The sequence below is a fragment of the Dendrobates tinctorius genome, unplaced genomic scaffold (assembly GCF_039654945.1).
Source record: "Dendrobates tinctorius isolate UK_male_01 unplaced genomic scaffold, ASM3965494v1 ptg000224l, whole genome shotgun sequence".
Lineage (NCBI taxonomy): Eukaryota > Metazoa > Chordata > Amphibia > Anura > Dendrobatidae > Dendrobates > Dendrobates tinctorius.
Window position 1 is genome coordinate 8,167,211 of NW_027361891.1, and position 22,943 is coordinate 8,190,153.

At 45.7% G+C, this 22,943-nt stretch overlaps 1 protein-coding gene across 1 annotated transcript in view; it reads left to right on the forward strand.

Moving 5' to 3' along the window:
• Window positions 1–22,943, forward strand: part of NUP107 (nucleoporin 107) — a 201,114-nt gene that overhangs the window by 157,607 nt on the left and 20,564 nt on the right. Inside the window, exons 21-24 of the mRNA XM_073555490.1 lie at window positions 8,591–8,741; window positions 8,872–8,984; window positions 11,067–11,169; window positions 14,399–14,559. Coding sequence (XP_073411591.1) covers window positions 8,591–8,741; window positions 8,872–8,984; window positions 11,067–11,169; window positions 14,399–14,559 — 528 coding nt within the window. The remainder of the gene's footprint in view (window positions 1–8,590; window positions 8,742–8,871; window positions 8,985–11,066; window positions 11,170–14,398; window positions 14,560–22,943) is intronic.

Consider the following 22,943-nt stretch of genomic DNA (forward strand, 5'->3'; position numbering starts at 1 on the left):
ATCTACAGTTTTCATAGTCATGAAAATAAAGCGCTTTGATTGAGGTGTCCAAACTTTTGGTCTGCACTGTGTGTGTGTGTGTGTGTGTGTGATAGATATATATATACACACACACACTATGACTTATCTCGGCTAAGATAAAGCCTAGATCCTCAGGCTACATTTCACACTATGGGCGTAGCCAGGATCAAACCTGGGGGGGGGGGCAGAATCTCATACTGTTCCGCAGAATTTCATACTGCACACCTCAGCTGCTGAAGAACCTCATACTTCACACCCCTACACTTGAAAATAAAGCCTGCACCTTAAGAAGATGTGGTGGTGAATGCAATCTATTTATTCCAACTATCAGTTGATGTTACTGAAGACGAGTAATGCCTGTCCTGGGTGTCCTTTTGGGCAGCTATGAGGTGTACCTGACTGGTGCTAAAAAAAAAAGGAGTGTTAGTCTGTGTGCTATCCGGTTTTCATTCTTTTTGGTACAGAGATATGGATAGACAGATATGGATAAATGGATATATAGAGCAGATTTCTAATCTGCTTTTGCTGTTGAAAACATTATCTATGAGCTCAAAAAACTTTCAGGTGATGCGGTTTTTTTAAAAAGCTGATCTGCTTTTGCAACTGAAAGACGTATCCTCAAAAAACGCTGTGTGTGAATGTAGCCTTAGATCAGGAATAGAACAGTCATTTATAAGACATTTCATAACTTTCCCAAATTCCTATGAAAAAATATTCAGCATATTCTGCATTAAACTACTGTACCCAATTTATTATATATTTTAGGAGTCGGAGTCGGTCCATTTTATTCCAACTCCGACTCCAACTCCACCAAAATGAGCTCCGACTCCACGACTCTGACTCCACAGCCCTGGTCACTAGGATGGAAAAGCGACATTCTTGATGTGTTTATATTTTTTTTACAGTGTTCGCCATACAGAATAAATAACTTTCCAGTTTTATAGAGCAGGTTATTCTGGACATGGCGATACCAATTAACCGTACTTATTTTTTATTTATTTTATCACAATAGCTGTGTTTTGAGTGGCGAAATGGCTTTTCATGATTTTGTGTATGCTTTTACTTTTTTTTTTTTTTTACTTTTTCATTTAGTCCCACTGTGGGAGTTGCATCATTTTCAGTTTGATCACTGGTCTCATATACTACAGTACTCGAGACTGTCAGTGTCTTACTGACACAGCTTGTGAGACTCAGCTTATAACTGGATCTCACAGGCCACCACCGTACCCTGTGGTCATCACATGACTTTAGGGTACCATTGTAACCATCAGGACCCTTGATCTCATCACTGGGGTCCGATGCTTACTTGTCTTGTGACCCTTTTGCAACAACTTAAATAAGTTGTCGCGATTGACAAAGGTGTTTAAGGGTTTAATTGGCCCCGATTGGTAGCAAAACCGGCCGAGTCCAATACTGCAATGTGTCAGCTGTCGTGTACAGCTGACACCCGCTGGAATAGCCGACTTCGGAAGGTGCTGTATTCTTATTCCACAGTGCCGTTAAAAAGCGGTGCTGAGGAATAACGCCCCTTAACCACCACAGTTAAGAGGTCACATTTACTGAAATCAAACGTTTTTCAATCAAAAACATCTTAACAGTCCAAGTTACATGTTAACATAGGACCCCTTTGATATCATTTTTACAATTCTTGCATCCATTGAACTTGTGAGCTTTTGGATGGTTTCTGCAGTGGGGAGCTGCTCCTACCCCTTCATGACAGCAGTGTTTGCACCTGACTTCCAGCTGGATAGAAGTCCGTGTTACCCAGAAATGTCTGCTATGGCTCAGTGGATAAAGAAGCTGACCACAAGTCGCAGGCCCAAGAGTTTGAACCCAGGCGCACAACAGAGAGTAGAGTTTAGTCTCCCTCTGATTCCAAGCCTACTGTTCTACCGTCAGGAGAAATGACAGGCCAGAATATACTTCAGGACAGACTTCGTGGTGCGGCTTACTACACGTGAAGCTGTTATTCTGCCTAATGCCATCAGGTATCCAGGCCTAGACCGCAACACAGAATTGGCTCTCGCCTATACCCTTCTTGGGGTCCTCTCCACGCTGATTTAGTTACAGGATACTGGGAGCCGATTGCAGCTGTGCTCTATCCGCCATCCAGGCTTCAGACGCACCACGTACCAGCTACAGTAGTATGAGACTGTCATATTTCAGTGGATCAGACGTGTCATGTGTTGACTTCTGCAATGGTACCGGTGTTCTGTACCGTATTCAGATGAGTCAGACACTCTCGCCTTCGTATTCCTCGCGTTCTAATGCAGCAGTACTCTACCAGACACGGTTAGTCAATACATACCGTCTTTCCTGTTGCTCAAACTTACCCGAAGTCGACTGCTCTTCTGTCCCATTGTCAGGTGAGTCTGATGCGCCCTCTATCACACCCCTCAGGGTCTTTTGCACCATCTGCCTAAGCTCCTGTCTAATCACCACTCAGTGAGAGGTGTCCGGTAGTTATCACTTCTGGTGGGCTGCAGCTGCGGTTACAGGCCGCCTTCAGGTGAGTCAGATGCACCTTCTGCTGCATTTTTCATCAGTTAACAGTGTTAACAGTTAATCAAAAATTCTACCACGTACAAACGGAGTGGATCTTAGTACCACAGGGTGAATCTCTGCAGCAGCATAAGTGAATATTCCACTTTCAGGTAGATCAGACACGCTCGTGTCAGATACTGGATGGTCACAGTTTTTTTTCCTTCGGCCACACTCTGGGCCCCGAGTGTGAGTTGCTCCACAGGGGCTTTTCCACACCTTCTGACTATCCAAGCTTACTTTTAACCAGGGCTGTGGAGTCGGTAAGCCAAACCTGCGACTCCGACTCCTCAATTTCCCTTACACCGACTCCGACTCCGACTCCCACACATATTGCTTATATTTAAGTGAAAAATGTATTGTAGTACAATGTGAGCCTCAGACATTTAATCATTTTTATGATCCAATAATCAAGATATTTATATAGAACAGAATATATATTGGTGTACTACCCAGTTTTCATTCTTTTTGGTACAGATACGATATGGATAGACAGATATGGATAAATGTATATATAGATAGAGCAGATTTCTAATCTGCTTTTGCTATTGAAAACATTATCTATGAGCTCAAAAATCTTTCAGGTGATGCAGTTTTTTAAAAAGATGATCAGCTTTTGCAGCTGAAAAACGTATCCTCAAAAAACACAAGAAAAACGCTGTGTGTGAATGTAGCCTTAGATCAGGAATATAACAGCCATTTATAGGACATTTCATAACTTTCCCAAACTACTATGAAAAAATATTCAGCACATCCTGCATTGAATTACTGTACCCAATTTATTATATATTTTAGGAGTCGGAGTCGGTCCATTTTATACCGACTCCAACTCCGACTCTGACTCCACCAAAATGAGCACCGACTCCGACTCCACGACTCCGACTCCCGACTCCACAGCCCTGCTTTTAACTACCCAGTTGGTCATTTTACAGTACTTATCGCAGGCTATCTGCCCAGTGTGTTACGTCTATCATTAATGTTTGGCCAATCGTAGTTTATAAGTTCTGGTTGTCTCTCATTGAGTCAAAGAGAGTATATCCTGACTCTCAATGTCTGTTCACTATTCTATCCTAAGGGCCTTTGAGCTACCACAATACCGAAGCTCCCTATCTTTTGTCAGTACTTACCTATTCTTTCTTAGGCCTGTTTCACACTGTTTTCTGGCGTCAGTCACAATTCGTCGTTAGCAGAAAAAAACGGATCCGACGGATTTGCCTGGCGGATCCGTCTTTTCCCCCATAGACTTGTATTGGTGACGGATTATGACGGATGGCCTTCCGTTTCATCCATCGTGCGACGGATCCGTCGGAAAGTTGGTGTCCGTCAGCTGGAAAAAAGGTCCATAGGAACGTTTTTTGTCTCCGTCGAAAAGTCAGACAGTGACGGCGACCGTCATTGGCTATAATGGAAGCCTATGGGCGCAGGATCCGATGCTGTCCCGTCATGAGACGGATCCGTCATCGGATTCCGTTTTTTGCAACTGAGCATGGACGTAATCCTTTCTTTTCCTTTAATTTAACCCCAAAATCCATTCTGCCACATAAAAAATCTCTCTCTCTCATCCTGTTCCTTTAAAATTCCTACAACTGGTGCTTCGACGGATCCGTCAAAAAAAAGTATCCGGTGCATCAATTTTTTGCACTCTGCACAAGATCCGTTTTTTCAACACTTTGAGGGATTGTGACTGATTCCAAAAGACTGAAGTGTGAAACAGGCCTTACAGACACCGGATAAAGCCTCCAGCAGCTCCGGGATTTGACTTCCGAGCGTGGCAGCAACAAGTCCCCCAACTCGAACAGGAATGGGAACTTACCCTGCTCAAGCTTCAACCAGAGTAAAAAGCTGCTCCAGTCCTGGATCCAATGAGGAGTTTGGTGATGACATGTTTCTTCTTTCAGCTAGATTCGTATGTTTTTCACTGTTATCCTCGGGCTCGTGGTGTCTTATATTTAGGTAAGCAGGTCTACACTACAATCCTCTCCCCGTTTCAGAGGGTTCAGGAGGGATACGGTCGCTCAGATCGTCATAGGAAATGATCTTCCTTTCGTCAGCCTAGATGTCTTCTGGCGTCGGTGATCTTCATAGAGCCAACTTTCCTTGCAGTTGACATACTCCATGTTTTTTTCTTGGACTTTCATCATTCGACTGCTCACTTTTTGTTGTACTTTCAAAGCCCATCTATACTATTTTTTGCATACCCATCCTCATCCCAGTACACTGGGTTTAGTTTCCTTTTGATCTTAGTTTTCAAAGTCATCCAGTAGTCTAACTTCTACCTGCTTAGTCGGGCAAGCAATTGTTTCTTCAACAGTTCTCCCTTTCTGTGCCGCTCTGTTAGTCAGTCTGAGCCTACATCACGGTGTTGAGATCCAGGGTATCCCCAGGTCCCATTCAGTACGTCTTCAGCGTTTGGCTCTCTAGCAGGTTCACAGTGGCCTACTCTCAGGTCTTTCATTGTCATTTTCTCAGAGAACTTCCAAAGAAAGGAGCGCCTCGGTATATCTCTTCTCTCCTGAGTGCTTCGCAAATTAGACTACTTCTCAGACTACGAACCCTCCGGTTTTCAGCTTTTCCACCAATATGGTCCTTCCTCTCCCAGACGTGCATCCCTCAGGGATACCAACGGTGGACTCAGAGTCCTTGGCAAGGTCAACCTTGGAAGCGTCCGCCTCTGCATCGTGTCCTGCCCCTTGCCTCCACCCGGGTTGCAAAGTTTTATAGACGTGTGGGGTAGGTTGCTCATCAAGGCATTCTTTCTGGAGACCGGTCACAAGAATTGACCGTCCTCACTGCCCAAATTTCTCTTCCAGGGAAGTACTTGGTTTTCCACCTTCCCGGATCCAGCACAATGGTTTACTTCCAAGGGACCATTTAGCTTATGGCTTGACGAGCGAACTTATCCCCAAAGAGGTCCCTCACCAACTTGCCTTTCCAGGGTTTCCCTTCGTTTTGGCTCCAATGGACCAAATTAAGAAGGTCACCGGAGGGATGTACTCTCTCCATCCTCAGGCTAAACATTGTCATTCTCCAGTGGATTTTCCTCAGCATGACTTGTTAGGGATCTAGGATTGAATCCATCCTTATCTTTCAGGAGGAAATCTTTTCGTTCAGTATTTGCTTTCTGAGAATCGCATGATTTTTCTTTTGTTCCATGAAGCCTTTATCCAGGTCCTGATTTCTTCAGGGCTTTGGAGATTTCTGCGTTTTGCAAGGGACGGGTCCGTTTTCTTTTTCATTTGATAGCCTTCCCTTTCAGGCTCTCAACCACTCCCGTTGTCTCGCAGAGTATTTGGCAGCCGTTGTGCACTTTTTGTGGATCAAAGTTTGTGTCCATCTTTCTTCCCTTCCTTTCATCCGGCTCGGACTTATCCTTCGTGACGCTCTCTCATCAGGCTACCTGACCAGAGCAACGGTGCCTATCCGGCTAAGGCCGCTTTTACCCCCTTTTTTTCGGTTCTCGGGCTTGGCGTGAATCCGGTCGGCATTGGTAGGGTTGCCGGGTCAGGAAAGACAGTGAGACTGTGTTCTTCTGGGTTTAGGCGCACTCTGCCCGGGCAGTTTGCGTCCTTCCTGGCGGTACTCTTAGGGCCTCCACCCGGCACCTCTGCAGTGCGATATGTCCTCCATAGGTCCGCAAGGTTTTTCAGATCACATGCCTAGCTTCAGCGAGTGCCGGTTGGGGTAAAAAGACCTTGCAGGTGACGATGGTGAATTCTTCGTCCTGATTGGAGTTGTCTACTGTTCCCTCCCCTTGGGTACTGCTTTGGGACGTCCCATGGTTTCCTGTGTCCCCCAATGAGGCGATAGAGAAAAAAGGATTTTTGGTTGCTTACCGTAAAATCTGTTTCTCGGAGCCTTCATTGGGGACACAGCACCCTCCCAAATTGAAGAGCTCTGTTTACTTTATTATATTGTTACAGTTTGAGTTTGTTTTTCTGTGGTTTGTTTCTTTTACAGATTGCTTCTCCTACTTCTTTCTCACTAACTGAATGTTGAGCTCTCTTGATCCGAGTTTTGAGGCAAGGCTCCCTCTGGTGGATACTGCTAGTGGTGGTGTAGGTCAACTTGATGTTAACCCAACAGCTGCAGAAGGTAATTGGCGGAGTGGTGGTAGTGACTGGGACTACATGGGCGAGCAGGCTTCTCCAGGTGACTGCCGGTGATACTCCTTTCTTTGCTTACTGAGGATTTCTGTCTGCTGCCTGATCCTGCATTTTTTCAGCTAAATGTCATTTGCTAAACCCTTTGCATCTGTTTTTGCCTTGCTGTCAGGGGTCAGCTTGCTCCCCCTGGGCTGCTGGCTCCTGCCCTGTATTTTTGTATCTTGTGTTTGTTTGCTCAGTCCCCTGCTGTATTAGCCTGTTGCTAGCCGCCAGTTCACACCTGAGTGCTGATATAGTGGGGGGCGAGGTTGTTCAAACCTCAGTATTTTTGTACATCAGTCGTGTTGGATTTATTAGGGTTTTTGCGTGATTGCAGACAGTGCCTTTTCTGTCCTGTCCTATCTAGTCAGTGTGGGCCCCATCATTTGCTCAGTCTATTTTCTGTCTGTGTTTCATCTTGTCTCACCGACAATATATGTTTGGGGGCTGTCCATTCCTTTGGGGATCTGCTCTGGGGCAGTTTAGATTTCACCTTTCTGTCTTTAGGCTTAGTTAGTCCTCCGGTTGTGATGAGGCGTCTATGGCAACGTAAGAACGCTCCACAGCTACTGCTAGTTGTGTTATTAAGATCAGGGGTCTGCAATCCACTGAGCGACCAACCTCTCTGGTGTTCTGGTGGCATAACCTATTGCACTCTCCTCGGTGACCCATTCATAACACTGAATATCCTAGTTCCTGTTGGTGGGGTGTACACTGCGGAGGAGGAGCTAACTTATTTCTTCATAGTGTTAGCCTTCTAGTGGTAGCATAGTGTACACCCATGGTTTCCTCAGCCATCGGGGCTGCCACCAAGCGGGCCTTCGCCGTCATCCTCATCTCCTGCTCGCCTGGTAAGAGGAGAACCAGAGCTTGTGCGGGACCTGCGCGGGGAAACCAACGGTGTACAGGGGCGTGTAATCCGCGGTGTACTATGTGTAACCATCTGTATACAGGAGTATATGATCTATATACTGCTGTATATACTGTGCGGTGTAACCAGCTATATACTGTGTGTAACCCTCTGTATGCAGGCGTATATGATAGAGAGAGATATATATATATATATATATATATATATATATATATATATATATATATATACACATACCTCTCTGTATACTGTGTATACTATATATACTGTGTGATGGAATCGGCAGTATACTGTGTATAACCCTCTGTATACACTCTATATACTGCTCTGTATGTGGGGGGGAGCCATGCATACTAGGATAGGGACGGGGGGAGCCATGCATACCAGGACAGGGATGAGGGGAAAATGCATACCTGGCTTATACTTGAGTCAATAAGCTTATCCAGTTTTTCATGGCAAAATTTAGTGCCTCGGCTTATACTCGGGTCGGCTTATACTCGAGTATATGCGGTAATTATTGCACGTGTGTGAGATTGATTTCAGTGACCAAAGAGCCCTGAGACACACTATACCATACATGAAAAATTACATATTTATTACGTTTAAATCTAATTTGCATAATACTTTGGAACACTGTGTTAAAGCAGCATGGTCTGAAGAGTTAGCAACAGGTCGGATAAAGTTTGCATTTGGCCATAATATTCCTAAAAGGCAATAGCATTGCTTCAGTGGATCTCATTACTAACCAAACTTCATCTTGGCCATATTGCGTCACTCGCACATTTGGTCAATAAGGAGATTTATGTATTATAGGTTGCTGTTGCAGCCTTTTCCTTTTGCACATTTTGACAACATATTGTTTTCCAGGCATTGTACTGTAGAGAAATACTCCAGAACTATTTCTTTAGTGTTATTTTCATCACACCTTTTTGGTTATTAAAGAAGAATTAAGATTTATTCTTGCTCCTTGATTTATTCATATTGGGTTTGTTTTTTTTTCTTTTTTATACTGTAGAAACTTGTGAATGAGAAACAAGTTAGTTTAATTGCCTTCTATGTCAGCCACCTTCCACAAGACCTGGGCATCTGTCAATATGCAGCCTTTCTGGAAAATGTGACAGAGCCAGAACAGCGCCATCAGTGTCTGGAGCTTGCAAAGGAAGCAGGTTATTGCACAAATATTTAATGTTTTCCCTAAGAAATCCAGGGAATTGGGGACAAGTGGGAATTGCAGTTTGTATAGAATACTTGAATTTGTTCTCTTTTGTGGCAAATATGTCACTTGTTTCTTTACAGGTTTGGATGTTGCAACAATTACAAAGACAGTGGTCGAAAACATACGAAGAAAAAATGGAGGTGAATTTGCTCATCATGACTTTACACCAGCGCTGGATGCAGGCACAAGCGAGGTAAAATTTATAATCTTGAAGAAGCGATCACTTAAACCCTTCATCAACAAGCAATTTTCTGTTTTGTTTTTTCCCCACCTTCTTCCAACAGCCATAACTTTTTATTTTTTTTCGTCGATATAGCCATATGAGGGCTTGTTTTTTGTGGTATGATTTGTACTTTTGAATGACACCATTCATTTTACCACATAGTGTGCCGGAAAAAAAAGGAAAGAAATGTTCCAAATGCTATAAAATTGCCAAAAAAATGCAATTCCACAATTTTTTGCTTTTTTATTTATCAAGTTCATAAAATGGTAAAACCAACCTGGCAGTATGATTCTTCGGGTCAGCACGAGCACACAGAGCAAACATGAATAGGTTTTTTGGTTTTTTTTTTTTGTCTTTTTTTAACTTAAGTGGGGGGGGGGGGAAACAAAAATTTGTATGAAAAAAAAAAAAAAAGTTTTCTTTAGTCGCCATTTTCTGAGACCCATAACATTTGTCATTTTTCTAAATATGCGGCTATGTGAAGGCTGAATTTTTACTCCCTGAGCTGATGTTTTTATTGATACCATTTTGGGGTAGATAAGATTGTTTGATCACTTCTTGTTGCGTTTTATTTTAATCTGATAGACAAAAAAAAAATAATTCTGTCATTTTAATTTTTTTTTCTTTACGCTGTTTACTGATCGGATTAATTTATTTTGTATATCGATCGAACATTTCTGTATGCAGTGATACCAAATATGTGTTTGGTTTTTTTTATTGTTTCATTTTCAATGGGGCTAAAGGGTGATTTGTGTTTTGTTTTTAGCATATTTTTAAACTTTTAAATACAGTGAAAAGTAAAAAAAAAAGGCCCCTTGGGGACTTGAAGCTGTGATCATCTTCTTGCTTATATGCTTGCTTGTGCTATACATAGCAGGGCTTCAGCACTCCTATGTATAGCAAAAATCACAGGAGGATCGTAATGACAGGCATAGGATCACCAGTAGACCCCGCGATCATGTTACGGGCACGCCATTGGGCGTGCGAGCTCTCGTCAAAGGTAGGGATACTACCAGGGCTGTGGAAGTCGGTAAGCCAAACCTCCGACTCCTCAATTTCCATGACTCTGACTCCGACCCCATGACTCCGACTCCACAGCCCTGGATACTACATATGATGTAAATGTACTTCATATGTTGTGAATTGGTTGAAGGTCTATTCAGAAAGCAACAAGTTATCTCTTCACCATGAAATAGACAGTAAAATAATGAATGTTGGGTGTGTGACTGCTGGGACCTCAGTGATTCTTAGTTGGTGCTTTGGTACTCTAAGAATGTGGTGACAGCCCCATCATGATGGGAGCAGGAGTGCGCATATGCGGCCTCATTGTCAGAGACTGGGCAAGCACTACACTCCTACAGTCTCAAAGATTGGAGCAGAAACCACACATGCTTTGTGATCAGTAAGCTATCCCCTATCTCATGGATAAGAGAGAGCTTGTCTTTGGGAATAATCTTTTAACAGTTTGAACACTTGACATGAAGTCAAATGCACGTGTATATCATTAAAGGATTGTCTGGTCTTGTGGTAAAACTCTGTGACTTCAGACTTCTCAATCCGCACCGCACGCTGTCAGTATTCTCCGGTATTGGTGGCGAAGGCGGGCGGTCATGTGAAAGCAGGTATGTGATTTGGTACATCAGACTAGATGTGTGTTGCTTCGCTCCAGTTTCCTTGTATTAGGCAAGGCCGAGCAATTCTAGTCGGCACGTGACCGCATGTATGCAAATCTCATACTTCTGGCCACCCTGTGTAGGCCATGACACCAGAGACTGGTGATAGGGTGCTGTGTATGCACTGTAAGAATTAAGTCTGCAGTCACACAGACTGCAAACTTTCATCACAAGTCCTAATAACTCCTTTTAAAATCGCAAACATTACAATTGCTCAAAACCAACCGTACTGTAAAACCAGACTTTCTTAAGGAATACAGGCCAGCAATAGATCACATGGTAACAAAAATAAGGAGTAATATTGATGTGTTTCCACCTTTTTGTTGTATATATTATTTGTGCATGAACAAAATGGCTGAGTCAACCCTTTCTTAAATAGGAGGATAGAGAAAAAATTGACGTGATTGACTGGCTGGTGTTTGATCCTACCCAAAGGGCTGAAGCTTTAAAACAAAGCAATGCCATCATGCGGACATTTCTGGGTAAGTTTTTTTTTTTTTTTTTTTTTACAAATTGTGGGATATTTTTTCCAGCTGTTACACAAATGTACATTACAAAGGCACAACAAATATGTAGTAAAGGTTTTAGTAAAATAAATTGTTAATTTTTTTTCCTGGTATGCCTAATTTATTAAGAATTGGTGTGTTCACTATAAATATCTGACTAGGCTGCAATGTACTTTTTTGGGGATGATATTAACACTAAAATTAGGAGAAAGGGAAATTTCTTGATGGCAAGTATAGCAGGAATGATTACTTTCTGAAAGCCAGTCAAGCAACTACAGTCATGGCCATAAGTATTGACACCCCTGCAATTCTGTCAGATAATACCCAGTTTCTTCCTGAAAATGTTTGCAAACACAAATTCTTTGGTATTATTATCTTCATTTAATTTGTCTTAAATGAAAAAACACAAAAAGAATTGTCCTAAAGCCAAATTGGATATAATTCCACACCAAACATAAAAAAGAGGGTGGACAAAAGTATTGGCACTGTGCGAAAAATCATGTGATGCTTCTCTAATTTGTGTAATTAACAGCACCTGTAACTTACCTGTGGAACCTAACAGGTGTTGACAATAACTAAATCACACTTGCAGCCAGTTGACATGGATTAAAGTTGACTCAACCTCTGTCCTGTGTCCTTGTGTGTACCACATTGAGCATGGAGAAAAGAAAGAAGACCAAAGAACTGTCTGAGGACTTGAGAAACCAAATTGTGAGGAAGCATGAGCAATCTCAAGGCTACAAGTCCATCTCCAAAGACCTGAATGTTCCTGTGTCTACCGTGCGCAGTGTCATCAAGAAGTTTAAAGCCCATGGCACTGTGGCTCACCTCCCTAGATGTGGCCGGAAAAGAAAAATTGACAAGAGATTTCAACGCAAGATTGTGCGGATGTTGGATAAAGAACCTCCACTAACATCCAAACAAGTTCAAGCTGCCCTGCAGTCCGAGGTTACAACAGTGTCAACCCGTACTATCCGTCGGCAACTGAATGAAAAGGGACTGTATGGTAGGAGACCCAGGAAGACTCCACTTCTTACCCCGAGACATAAAAAAGCCAGGCTGGAGTTTGCCAAAACTTACCTGAAAAAGCCTAAAACATTTTGGAAGAATGTTCTTTGGTCAGATGAGACAAAAGTAGAGCTTTTAGGGCAAAAGCATCAACATAGAGTTTACAGGAGAAAAAAGAGGCATTCAAAGAAAAGTACACGGTCCCTACAGTCAAACATGGCGGAGGTTCCCTGATGTTTTGGGGTTGCTTTGCTGCCTCTGGCACTGGACTGCTTGACCGTGTGCATGGCATTATGAAGTCAGAAGACTACCAGCAAATTTTGCAGCATAATTTAGGGCCCAGTGTGAGAAAGCTGGGTCTACCTCAGAGGTCATGGGTCTTCCAGCAGGACAATAACCCAAAACACACTTCAAAAAGCACTAGAAAATGGTTTGAGAGAAAGCACTGGAGACTTCTAAGGTGGCCAGCAATGATTCCAGACCTGAATCCCATAGAACACCTGTGGAGAGATCTAAAAATGGCAGTTTGGAGAAGGCACCCTTCAAATATCAGGGACCTGGAGTAGTTTGCCAAAGAAGAATGGTCTAAAATTCCAGCAGAGCATTGTAAGAAACTCATTGATGGTTACCGGAAGCGGTTGGTTGCAGTTATTTTGGCTAAAGGTTGTGCAACCAAGTATTAGGCTGAGGGTGCCAATACTTTTGTCCGGCCCATTTTTGGAGTTTTGTGTGAAATGATCAATGTTTTGCTTTTTGCTTCGTTCTCTTTTGTGTTTTTTCATTTAAGACAAATTAAATGAAGGTAATAATACCAAAGAATTTGTGTTTGCAATCATTTTCAGGAAGAAACTGAATATTATCTGACAGAATTGCAGGGGTGTCAATACTTTTGGCCATGACTGTATAGCTACTAGGGGAGGCTATAAAATCATCCCTGGCAACCAGATGTTTGGTTAGTGATAGCTTTCACCTTGTGACAATTGCATCTCCCTGCAGAAATAACATTGATTTGTGCTCCTTTTATCCTAGTTTCTGGTATACAGGAAGCTTTACAATGACAGCCAATAGGGCCATCTGTACAGTATGTTGATGCTGGTTTCTGAGTTTTGGGGCTGACTCATATAGGTTTCTGTCTTTCCACTTTCTTCAGCCCACAGGTTTGCAGATGTGGAAAATAACAAGTACAGCAATACTCGCCCCTCCGTGCTCTAGCAATGCCTCTCTGCTGCTATTCCTGCTAGTAATTCACAGGCGGCAGTGACCATGCATCTACAGTACACAGACCGCTGCAGCCAATCACTGGTCTCAGCAGCTTGTACTAATGACAAATTTATGCTTTTCAGACTCAATGTTTTAATGGAGAGATGAAAATGAGACCTTGCATTTGGAAAGATTCCTTATCTCCCTTGAGACTAAAGCCCCCGTTACACACTGCGATATCGCTAGCAATATCGCTGTAAAGTCACCGATTTTGTGACGTTGCAGCGATATTGCTAGCGATATCGCTGCATGTGATACTTGCCTCCGATCGGCTCCCCCGCTGGTTATCGCTGATCGCGCGAGAAGTTCCTGGACCATTCCTCGTCGGTCACTTCCTGCGGCGCTTCCTGTGGCGCTGATGAGCGACGCGTGGAGCCGGGCAGGAGGACTCAGGATCGCTGCGGCTGACAGGTAAGTAGCGATCCCCGACCCCTGCGAAGTCGCTGGTGAGATCTGCCTGTGTGGCAGCTCACTAGCGACCACCCAGCGATGCACCAGCGATCCTGACCGCGTCATATCGCTGGTCGGGATCTCTGGTGCATCGCTAGGTGTAACGGTACCCTAAATGAGAAGGCATCTTTAATTTTTCTTTTCTCTGTTAGCACCTGTCGATAATACAAGCCAAGCATCTGATACACTTTGGATGGTCGACTGGCCCCATTGAATTGGGTTTTGCCTGACATCCAAACGGATATGGCCCCACTGGCCAGGTGTAAACCAATAAGGGAGTCCTTCACTACCCATAAATCCGGTATATGGTGTAGAAGAGTAATTTTTTGTGACTAGAAAAACAATTCTTAGCGTACAAAATAAAATTTCTATTTATAATTTAAGGTTTTAACTGCACTGTTGGTTTGGTAAGATATTGTTTTGCGTTTCTGAATTGGCCTCGGTTTCAAAGCTACATGTTGTTTTTTGTCTCCCAACATTATTTTAGCTTCCAAGAAGCATGAAGCTGCGAAAGCGGTATTTGGTAAAATTTCACCGGATTCAATAGCAGAGATTTACTCTCAATGGGAGGAGCAGGGGATGGACAGTGCTCTGCCAGCAGAGGATGACAATGCTATCCGGGAGCATTTGTGCATAAGAGCCTACTTGGTGAGAATGGGTTTTCTTATGATTGGGTATTATTTGTGGACAAATAAAGTTGGTTTACTTGTATGTTATCCAATATATAGCCCCATCCCTCAGCCCAGTGTCAGCCAGTAGCTGCAAATCTAAATTTAGGGATGCTCCAAGTGTGTTTGTTTTTTTGCGCTGTAAATGAGTTTTTGCTGCTATTTTTATAAAACTGCATCATTTTTTTTCTCATATTTTCATCAAAACTGAAGCAGTAACCATGGTTTAACTGCAATGCGTGAATAAAGCTGCAAGTGAAAAGAGCTGATAAGTAATCCTCATAACTTGTAGAAATAAGTACAATATTCATACAATGAGCCGTGTGTGTTTGATATTTTAAATTACATTTTGTCTTCACAATATAGGAAATGTTTAGCTAGAATGCCCAGGGGAGTTTGTTTTTCCTACCTTGATGCTAGCAGCTAATTCTGATAGATTAAAGGTTATGGCGGTATAGTATACAGTCATGGCCAAAAGTTTTGAGAATGACACAAATATTATATTTTCACATGATCTGTTGGCCTCTGGTTTTTATGTGTGTTTGTCAGATGTTTTTATCACATACAGAAATATAATTGCAATCATATTATGAGTAGCAAAAGGTTATATTGACAGTTAGAATGAGTTAATGCAGCAAGTCAATATTTGCAGTGTTGACCCTTCTTCAGGACCTCAGCAATTCTCCATGGCATGCTCTCAATCAACTTCTGGATCAAATCCTGACTGATAGCAGTCCATTCTTGCAAAATCAATGCCTTTATTTTGTCTGAATTTGAAGGTTTTTGTTTGTCCACCCGTCTCTTGATGATTGACCACAAGTTCTCAATGTGATTAAGATCTGGGGAGTTTCCAGGCCATGGTCCCAAAATCTCTATGTTTTGTTCCCTGAGCCATTTAGTTATCACCTTTGCTTTATGGCAAGGTGCTCCATCATGTTGAAAAAGGCATTGTTGATCGCCAAACTGCTCTTGGACGGTTGGGAGAAGTTGCTCTTGGAGGACATTCTGGTACCATTCTTTATTCATGCCTGTGTTTTTAGGCAAGACTGAGAGAGAGCCCATTCCCTTGGCTGAGAAGCAACCCCACACATGAATGGTTTCAGGATGCTTGACAGTTGGCATGAGACAAGACTGGTGGTAGCGCTCACCTGGTCTTCTCCGAATAAGCCGTTTTCCAGATGTCCCAAACAATCGAAAAGGGGATTCATCAGAGAAAATGACTTTACCCCAGTCCTCAGCAGTCCACTCCCTGTACCTCTTGCAGAATATCAGTCTGTCCATGATGTTTTTCCAGGAGAGAAGTGGCTTCTTTGCTGCCCTCCTTGAGACCAGGCCTTGCTCCAAGTGTCTCCGCCTTACAGTGCTTGCAGATGCACTCATACCTGCCTGCTGCCATCCTGAGCAAGCTCTGCACTGCTGGTAGCCCGATCCCGCAGCTGAAACACTTTTGAGACGGTCGTGGCGCTTGCTGGTCTTTCTTCGGTGCCCTGTAGCCTTTTTGGCAACAAGGGAACCTCTCTCCTTGAAGTTCTTGATGATGCGATAGATTGTTGACTGAGGTGCAATCTTTCTAGCTGCGATACTATTACCTGTTAGGCCATTTTTATGCAGTGCAATGATGACTGCACGTGTTTCTTTAGAGATAACCATGGTTAACAGAAGAGAAACAATGATGCCAAGCACCAGCCTCCTTTTAAAGTGTCCAGTGGTGTCATTCTTACTTAATCATGACAGATTGACCTCCAGCCCTGTCCTCATCAACACCCACACCTGTGTTAATGGAGCAATCACTGAAACGATGTTAGCTGGTCCTTTTAAGGCAGGGATGCAATGATGTTGAAATGTGTTTTGGGGGATAAAGTTAATTTTCTAGGCAAATATTGACTTTGCAAGTAATTGCTGTTAAGCTGATCACTCTTTATAACATTCTGGAGTATATTCAAATTGCCATTAGAAAAAATGAAGCAGTAGACTTTGTAAAATTAATATTTGTGTCATTCTCAAAACTTTTGGCCATGACTGTAAGTAAAGCTGCGTAATTGCTGCATTCAGCCGTTATTTAATGGCTTCTATCTGAATCTCTTATCCCCTTCACCCCCCAGCCTGTCTTCACCTTCCTGACCAAACCAAATTTTACAATTCTGACCACTGTCACTTTATATGGTAATAACTCTGAAACAGTCCTTCAACGGATCCCACTGATTCTGAGATTGTTTTTTCGTAACATGATAGTACTCCATGATAGTGGTAAAAATTTTTTGCTATGACATGCATTTTATTTTTGGAAAAATTGGAAAATTTTGCAAATAATGTTGAAAATGTAGCAATTTTCAAACTTTTAATTTTTATGCCCTTAAATCAGAGAGATCATGTCACACAAAGTAGTTAAAGGGAATCTGTCACCTATTTTTTGCCCTAGGAAATGCGGCCATCGCCATCAAGGACTTATCTACAGCATTCTGTAATGCTGTAGATAAGCCCCGCCCCCTATGTAACCTGAAAGATAAGAAATACGAATTAGATTATACTCACCGGGGGGGGGGGAACAGTCTGGTGCGGTCCGGGTCAGATGGGTGTCACTGTTTGGGTCCGGCGCCTCCTATCTTCTAGCGATGATGTCGTCCTCCTTGCTTCATGCCGCGCTCCTTCGCAGGCGTACTGACCTGCCCTGTTGAGTGCGCAGGCGCCGGGAAAGATCAGAGAAGTCCGGCGCCTACGAACTGCAGTACTCTGGTCTGCCCTTAACAGGGCAGATCAGTACGCCTACGCAGCATGAAGATAGGAGGCGCCGGACCGCGACACCCATCGGACCTGCACCGGACTGCCCCCCCGGCGAGTATAATCTAGCTCGTTTTTCTCCTACGCCTCATTGGGGGACACAGATAGTGTATAGTGGATGTTATGCTGCTTGCCACTAGGAGGACACTAAGTAAACACAGAAAAAAGATAACTCCTCCCCTGCAGTATATGCCCTCTCGCTGGCTGGGAATTCCCCAGTTCTTGCTTAGTGTCTGCAGGAGGCACTTTGGTCTGGTTTCAGACCCCACTGTTTTTATTTTATTTTTGAATTTTCTCTAAATTTTTATTTTTTAATTAGAGTGAAAAGGGCGACGGTTCCTTTCTACAGCCCGCTCTCCCCCGAACCAACAACAGGCAAGCACTCGGAGTATACCTCCCCATACACTTTCCTGCGACGACTGGAACTGATTCCTCTGGCGATGGATCCTTTACAGTCCCGGTAACCCACACGGATACGAGGGCGAACGCACGGAGAAGACTTGACCAGCGCTTTCAGATGCCCTGAATCAGCCCCATAGCTCTCTGTCCCCCTGCCCATAGGGTGGACCGATTGAGCAATACCCCTGTAACAACCTCTCCGGCTCTGCTACATCGCCCGGGAGCTTTTTTTCCCTCAGAATCTGAGATGGGATGAAACACACTGCAGGCTCCTGGACAGCACAGACAGCGCGAGCACTGGATTGGAGGTATGGGGTCGGGTCCTGGTCCCTGGGAGAAGCGCTGACCGAGTCTCAGCGGCGGCATATCGGCGCCCCGTCGCGCTTCACCCGGCGCTCGCTGCGGGCAGGCCCAAAAATTTAGTCCCCGGCTTTTCGGCCTACTAGGCCGCAATTTACATAACGCCGCCCACCGTTAGCGCTTCCGCCCACGTCTTTGGCGCCTCTCCCTCTGTAGGAGACGCGCCCTGCTAGACTCGGGGGCCATATCCTTAACCCCTTCTCTGCCCCTCGGGCACTGGGACGGCTGCGGGGGGTGCGCAAACGGATGACTACACCTGGTGACGCTACAGGGCCACCGATATTCCTCCCAGGGACACAGCATCAGGACCGCAGGTAAGCTGCATCTGGATCAGAGCAAAGCTTAACCCTTCGCTGCACATTCCCTGCAGCTGCAGCCCAGGCTCTGCTTGTAACCCTTTCACGTGCACTATGTCTCAGTCTAAGGAAGCAAAAAGGGGGCTAATGAGAAGCGCACTGCGTTCTTTGCCGCTGGTACCTCTTGCAAGACTGCCTTGCCTAGTACCCAGACTAATCCGCTATGCACGGATTGCGACCCGGCTTGTGCTAAAACGCCATCCGCTGTAAGCTTCTCCCTGCGTTTAGTCCCTCTGAGTGGGTCACATCCTTGTCACGGTCTGTGGAGTCACTGACCAAGGCTATAGACTGCTCCGGGAATCCTCTTTAAGTCAAAACGCGTCTTTACCGCCCGAGGAGGGCTTTGGCGACGGTTGGGAACCGTCCTCCTGCAGGGACCGTGCTCCTTCAAGGGATCCTCAGGTCTCTAGAAAGGGGACCAATGACGCTTCCCCTAGTCACGCTCGGGATTCAGCATCTGCGAGTTCTGTCTCTCGCTCTCCCTCTCCTAATGTTCGCAGAGAACATGTCTCTGAATTTGAGTCTCACACGTCAGTCCCTCAGAATTCCCCAAAATGTCCATGAATCGCTTGATTCTCTGACAGTCAGTCAACAAGTTTCTGATGTTGGACAAGGAGAATATTCCTGCTCCGGAATACGTTATCTCCTTTTAAGAGGACTAAACGTGAGCGCAGGGTATTTGCCAGCCATCTGGAGTTGATGGACATTGTCTAAAAACGTAGGAACCTACCACATAAGCGCTTCACTGGGCACAAGCCTATCGAGGCTGAATACCCCCTTTACTCCATATCTGCTGAAGAATTGGTTACAGTCCCCCTCAGTGGATTCTCTTGTATTGTGCTTTGCTCCTAAAACATTTCGATCTGTTTCTGAGGGCTCTTCAGTCAGAAACCCCTCCGTTCATCAAATTGGCTACCTCGCCAGTTCAGTTTTTCTGAGCTTCAGGAGCAGCTTTTTTCCCATCTTTCGCAGCGACTTGAGTGGCTAAGGCATGGCCACTTGGGCAGAAGTCTTAATTACTGCCTTCCAAGCAGATAATTCACGCAGGGGATTTTGCAGTAGACACCTCTTTAGATGCCGTTAATTGCGCTGCTAAGGCAACCGCTAATGCAGTCTTCATCAGAGAGCCCTATGACTATGCGACTGGCGGGCAAATTCCACCTCCAACAAGAGATTAAAGACTTCTCTGCCGTATCAAACTGGTCGCCTGCTTAGTCAAGAAACTTGACCAGCTCATTTCTGACACTTCCGGGGGGTAAGAGTAGGTTTCTTCCCCAACAAGGGGCTGCCCGGTGGTTTTTCAGAATCAACAGCCGACTAGTTTTTCGACCTTTTTTCGCAACAGCTCCAGCTGGTCTAAAACAACCTTATCTTCCGGATCAGTCCCCGCGTGGAGACAGAGGTTCCCAGGTCTCTAACAAACCTAACCGCTCTTGGAAACCCAGGCTGACAGCATGTGGATCTAAGGAAGCAGACCTCTTAGATCCTCTACTCCAATGACTTGTTGTGGTATCCGGCCGACACCGACAAAGTAGGCGGCCGTCTGCTGTCATTCAGAATGGTTCAGCGGTTTTTATTCAAACCTTTTTGTGGTTCCAAAGAAAGATGCGGCCCATATTGGACCTCAGGCTGTTAAATCAGTTTGTCAATGTATGGCGATTTCGAATGAAATTCCTCCGGTCACTGTCGCATCCATGCAAAAGGGGAGAGTCCCTATCATCCAGCAGTTCCTGCGTTTTACAATTCGAGAAGAACAATTCTAGTTCGTTGTCTTGCCCTTCCGTCTCGCTACCTCCCCCAGGGCCTATACCAAGGACATGGCCATTCTCAACGCTCGGGGAGTGGTGGTACTGCCATATCTGGACGACCTGTTAATCAAGGGTACATCCCTTCCAGCCTGCGAGAAATCCGTGGCTATCACAGTAAATACACCTTCTCGCCTGGGTCTGAAGATAAACTTTGAAAAGTCTTCCCCAACACCGGTCCAGCAGATTTCCCTTTTGGGAATGGTCTTGGACACTTCCTGTGGGTTGGTCATTCTCCCTCCAGAGAAGGCCCGAGCTTTTCAACAGGCAGCGCAGACTCTTTCCCGTCCGGTCTCTCATTCTATTCATTTCAGCATGAGAGTTCTCGGAAAGGTGGTGGCAGCAATGGAAGCGGTGCCATTCGCACAATTCCATCTCCGCCTTTTGCAACAAGCCTTGCTGTTGACTTGGCACAAGAACCCGTCTTCCCTGGACCGTCAGTGCCTTCTGTCCTTGCGGATCAGACAAGCCCTCAAGTGGTGGACATTGAAATCCTCCCTGAGTCAAGGGAGGTCTTTTCTCCAAGTACGATGATTGGTGGTGACCACAGACGCAAGTCTTCTGGGGTGCAGTGTTTTGTCACCACACGGCACAGGGTCCTTGGTCAATTTGGGAGTCACATCTCCCCATCAACGTCTTGGAGATACGGGCAATCAAATTAGCCCTACTGAGTTTCCACTTTCTCCTTGCAGGTCTCCCCATCGGGATCCAATCCGACAATGCCACAGCTGTAGCGTGTATCAACCGTCAAGGGGGTACTCGGAGCAGGATGGCCATGCACGAAGTGAGTCACATCCTCCATTGGGCCTAGACCAACCATTTGCCCATCTCAGCGATCCTCATCCCAGACAGAGAATTGGGCGGCAGACTTTCTCAGTCGCCAAGCCCTTGCCTCGGGAGAGTGGTCTCTTCATCCGGAAGGTTTTCAGCATATTTGCTGTTGTTGGGGCACTCCGGATGTGGATCTCATGGCTTCAAGCCTAAACAACAAGATTACTCGATTCATTGCCCGATCGCCATCGGTTGACACCCTAATTATTCGCGGCACCAGTTCCGGCTCCCGTACATCTTTCCCCCCTCTCCCCTTGCTCCCGAGGGTCATCAAGAAGATAAGAGCAGAGGACGTATCAGTGATCCTAGTTGCGCCAGATTGGCCGGGCATGGTCGCAGAACTAGTACAACTAGTCGCCGACGTCCCTTGGTGACTTCCAGATCGCACGGATTTACTCTATCAGGGTTCGATTTACCACCGGAACTCCGGGGCCCTGTCTTTGACGGCGTGGCCGTTGAATCCTGGTTTTTAGCACAGGCTGGATTTTCTTACAACGTGATTTCCACCATGATTAGTCCTAGGAAGTTCGTGTCCATGCGCTTTTATCACCGCACCTGGGAAACCTTCTTTTTCCCGTCTCCCATGACGGCACACATGAGAGAGGGGATCCGCCCAGTCAGGACAGGAACCCTACTGAAGATAAAAGGGCGGTACCTCTCCCTCGCTTCAGTTGGGTTTCCTGTCCTGACAGGGACCCGTGCTGAAGACAGCAGGTCACACTTACCTGCCCCTCTCCCGTGCCGGCGTAGAAGATCAGGCTGGGCTCCTGAGCGCTGGGCGTCGGGATGGAGGAAGCGCCGTCCGCGGGTTCTCCGGGGCTCAGCGTCCGAGCGGGCGCAGGAACAGCACGGCGGGGGTCCTGGGGCTCTGCCGTGGCTGCCGCGGCGCCCTCTCCCCCTCTGCCGGTGATTCCCTACTCTGGAGCGTTGAGGGAGCGGCCGCTTCCGGGTCGCGCTCCTCTGACGTCACGCGCAGGGCACGCTGGGGAAGGGGCGTGACGTCGGAGGCGGCGCCGACAATTCAAGATGGCGCCCATGGTGAAGAACGCCGATCGGTGGAGAGAGATCCCGGCGGTATGGCGGGGGGGGCTGTGGGGGTAACCGGAGGAGGCGGAGAGTGCAGTGGATCCCCCTTACATAAGGGGGATGACCACAGAAGACGCACTCATGCCCAAGGCTTCAGAATGGAAGTGGGGCAAGACGAGCAGCGTCAGCAGCAGCGACATCAGCAGCGTCAGCAGCAAGACCTCTCGCCAGATGCCAGGCCGAGCCACCAACATACCAGGAGCAGTCGCTCAAGTGGTGGGAGCGGCAGTCATAAGCGCAATCGGCATGACTCTGGGACGTCCAGGAGAAACGTCACGAGTGCATCTGAGGAGCCTCCGAGATCGGTACCCCTGATTGACAGCGGTGGTGAGTGATCTACGTGAATGTCACCCTTATGGTAATGGGGTTCCATTTTCTCTGTTTGATCACTAGGGGGCGAGGAAGGCCAGCAGCAAAACCAAAAATAGAGAATGCGCCCTATGTAAAAACCCGCTGGCAGATCAGTGGCAGAAAGATCTCTGCGCTGACTGTATTAACAGGACTATACAGGAGGAGACCCCTGATTTGGTGACTAGTCTGAAGGAGTTAATACATCAGGAGGTGAAAGGTTCCCTTAAGGCAGCCCTTAAAAAGAAAAGAAACCGTAGAAGGAGCTCCGATTCAGAGGCCTCGCCAAAGCAGAAGGGGCGGGATAGATCTTTGTCCCCCTCCACCTCCTCTTCCTCTACGCAGTCCTCAGAATCCTCCTCGGACAGCGATATAGGCGGCCGTCCATGTTTCCCAACGGA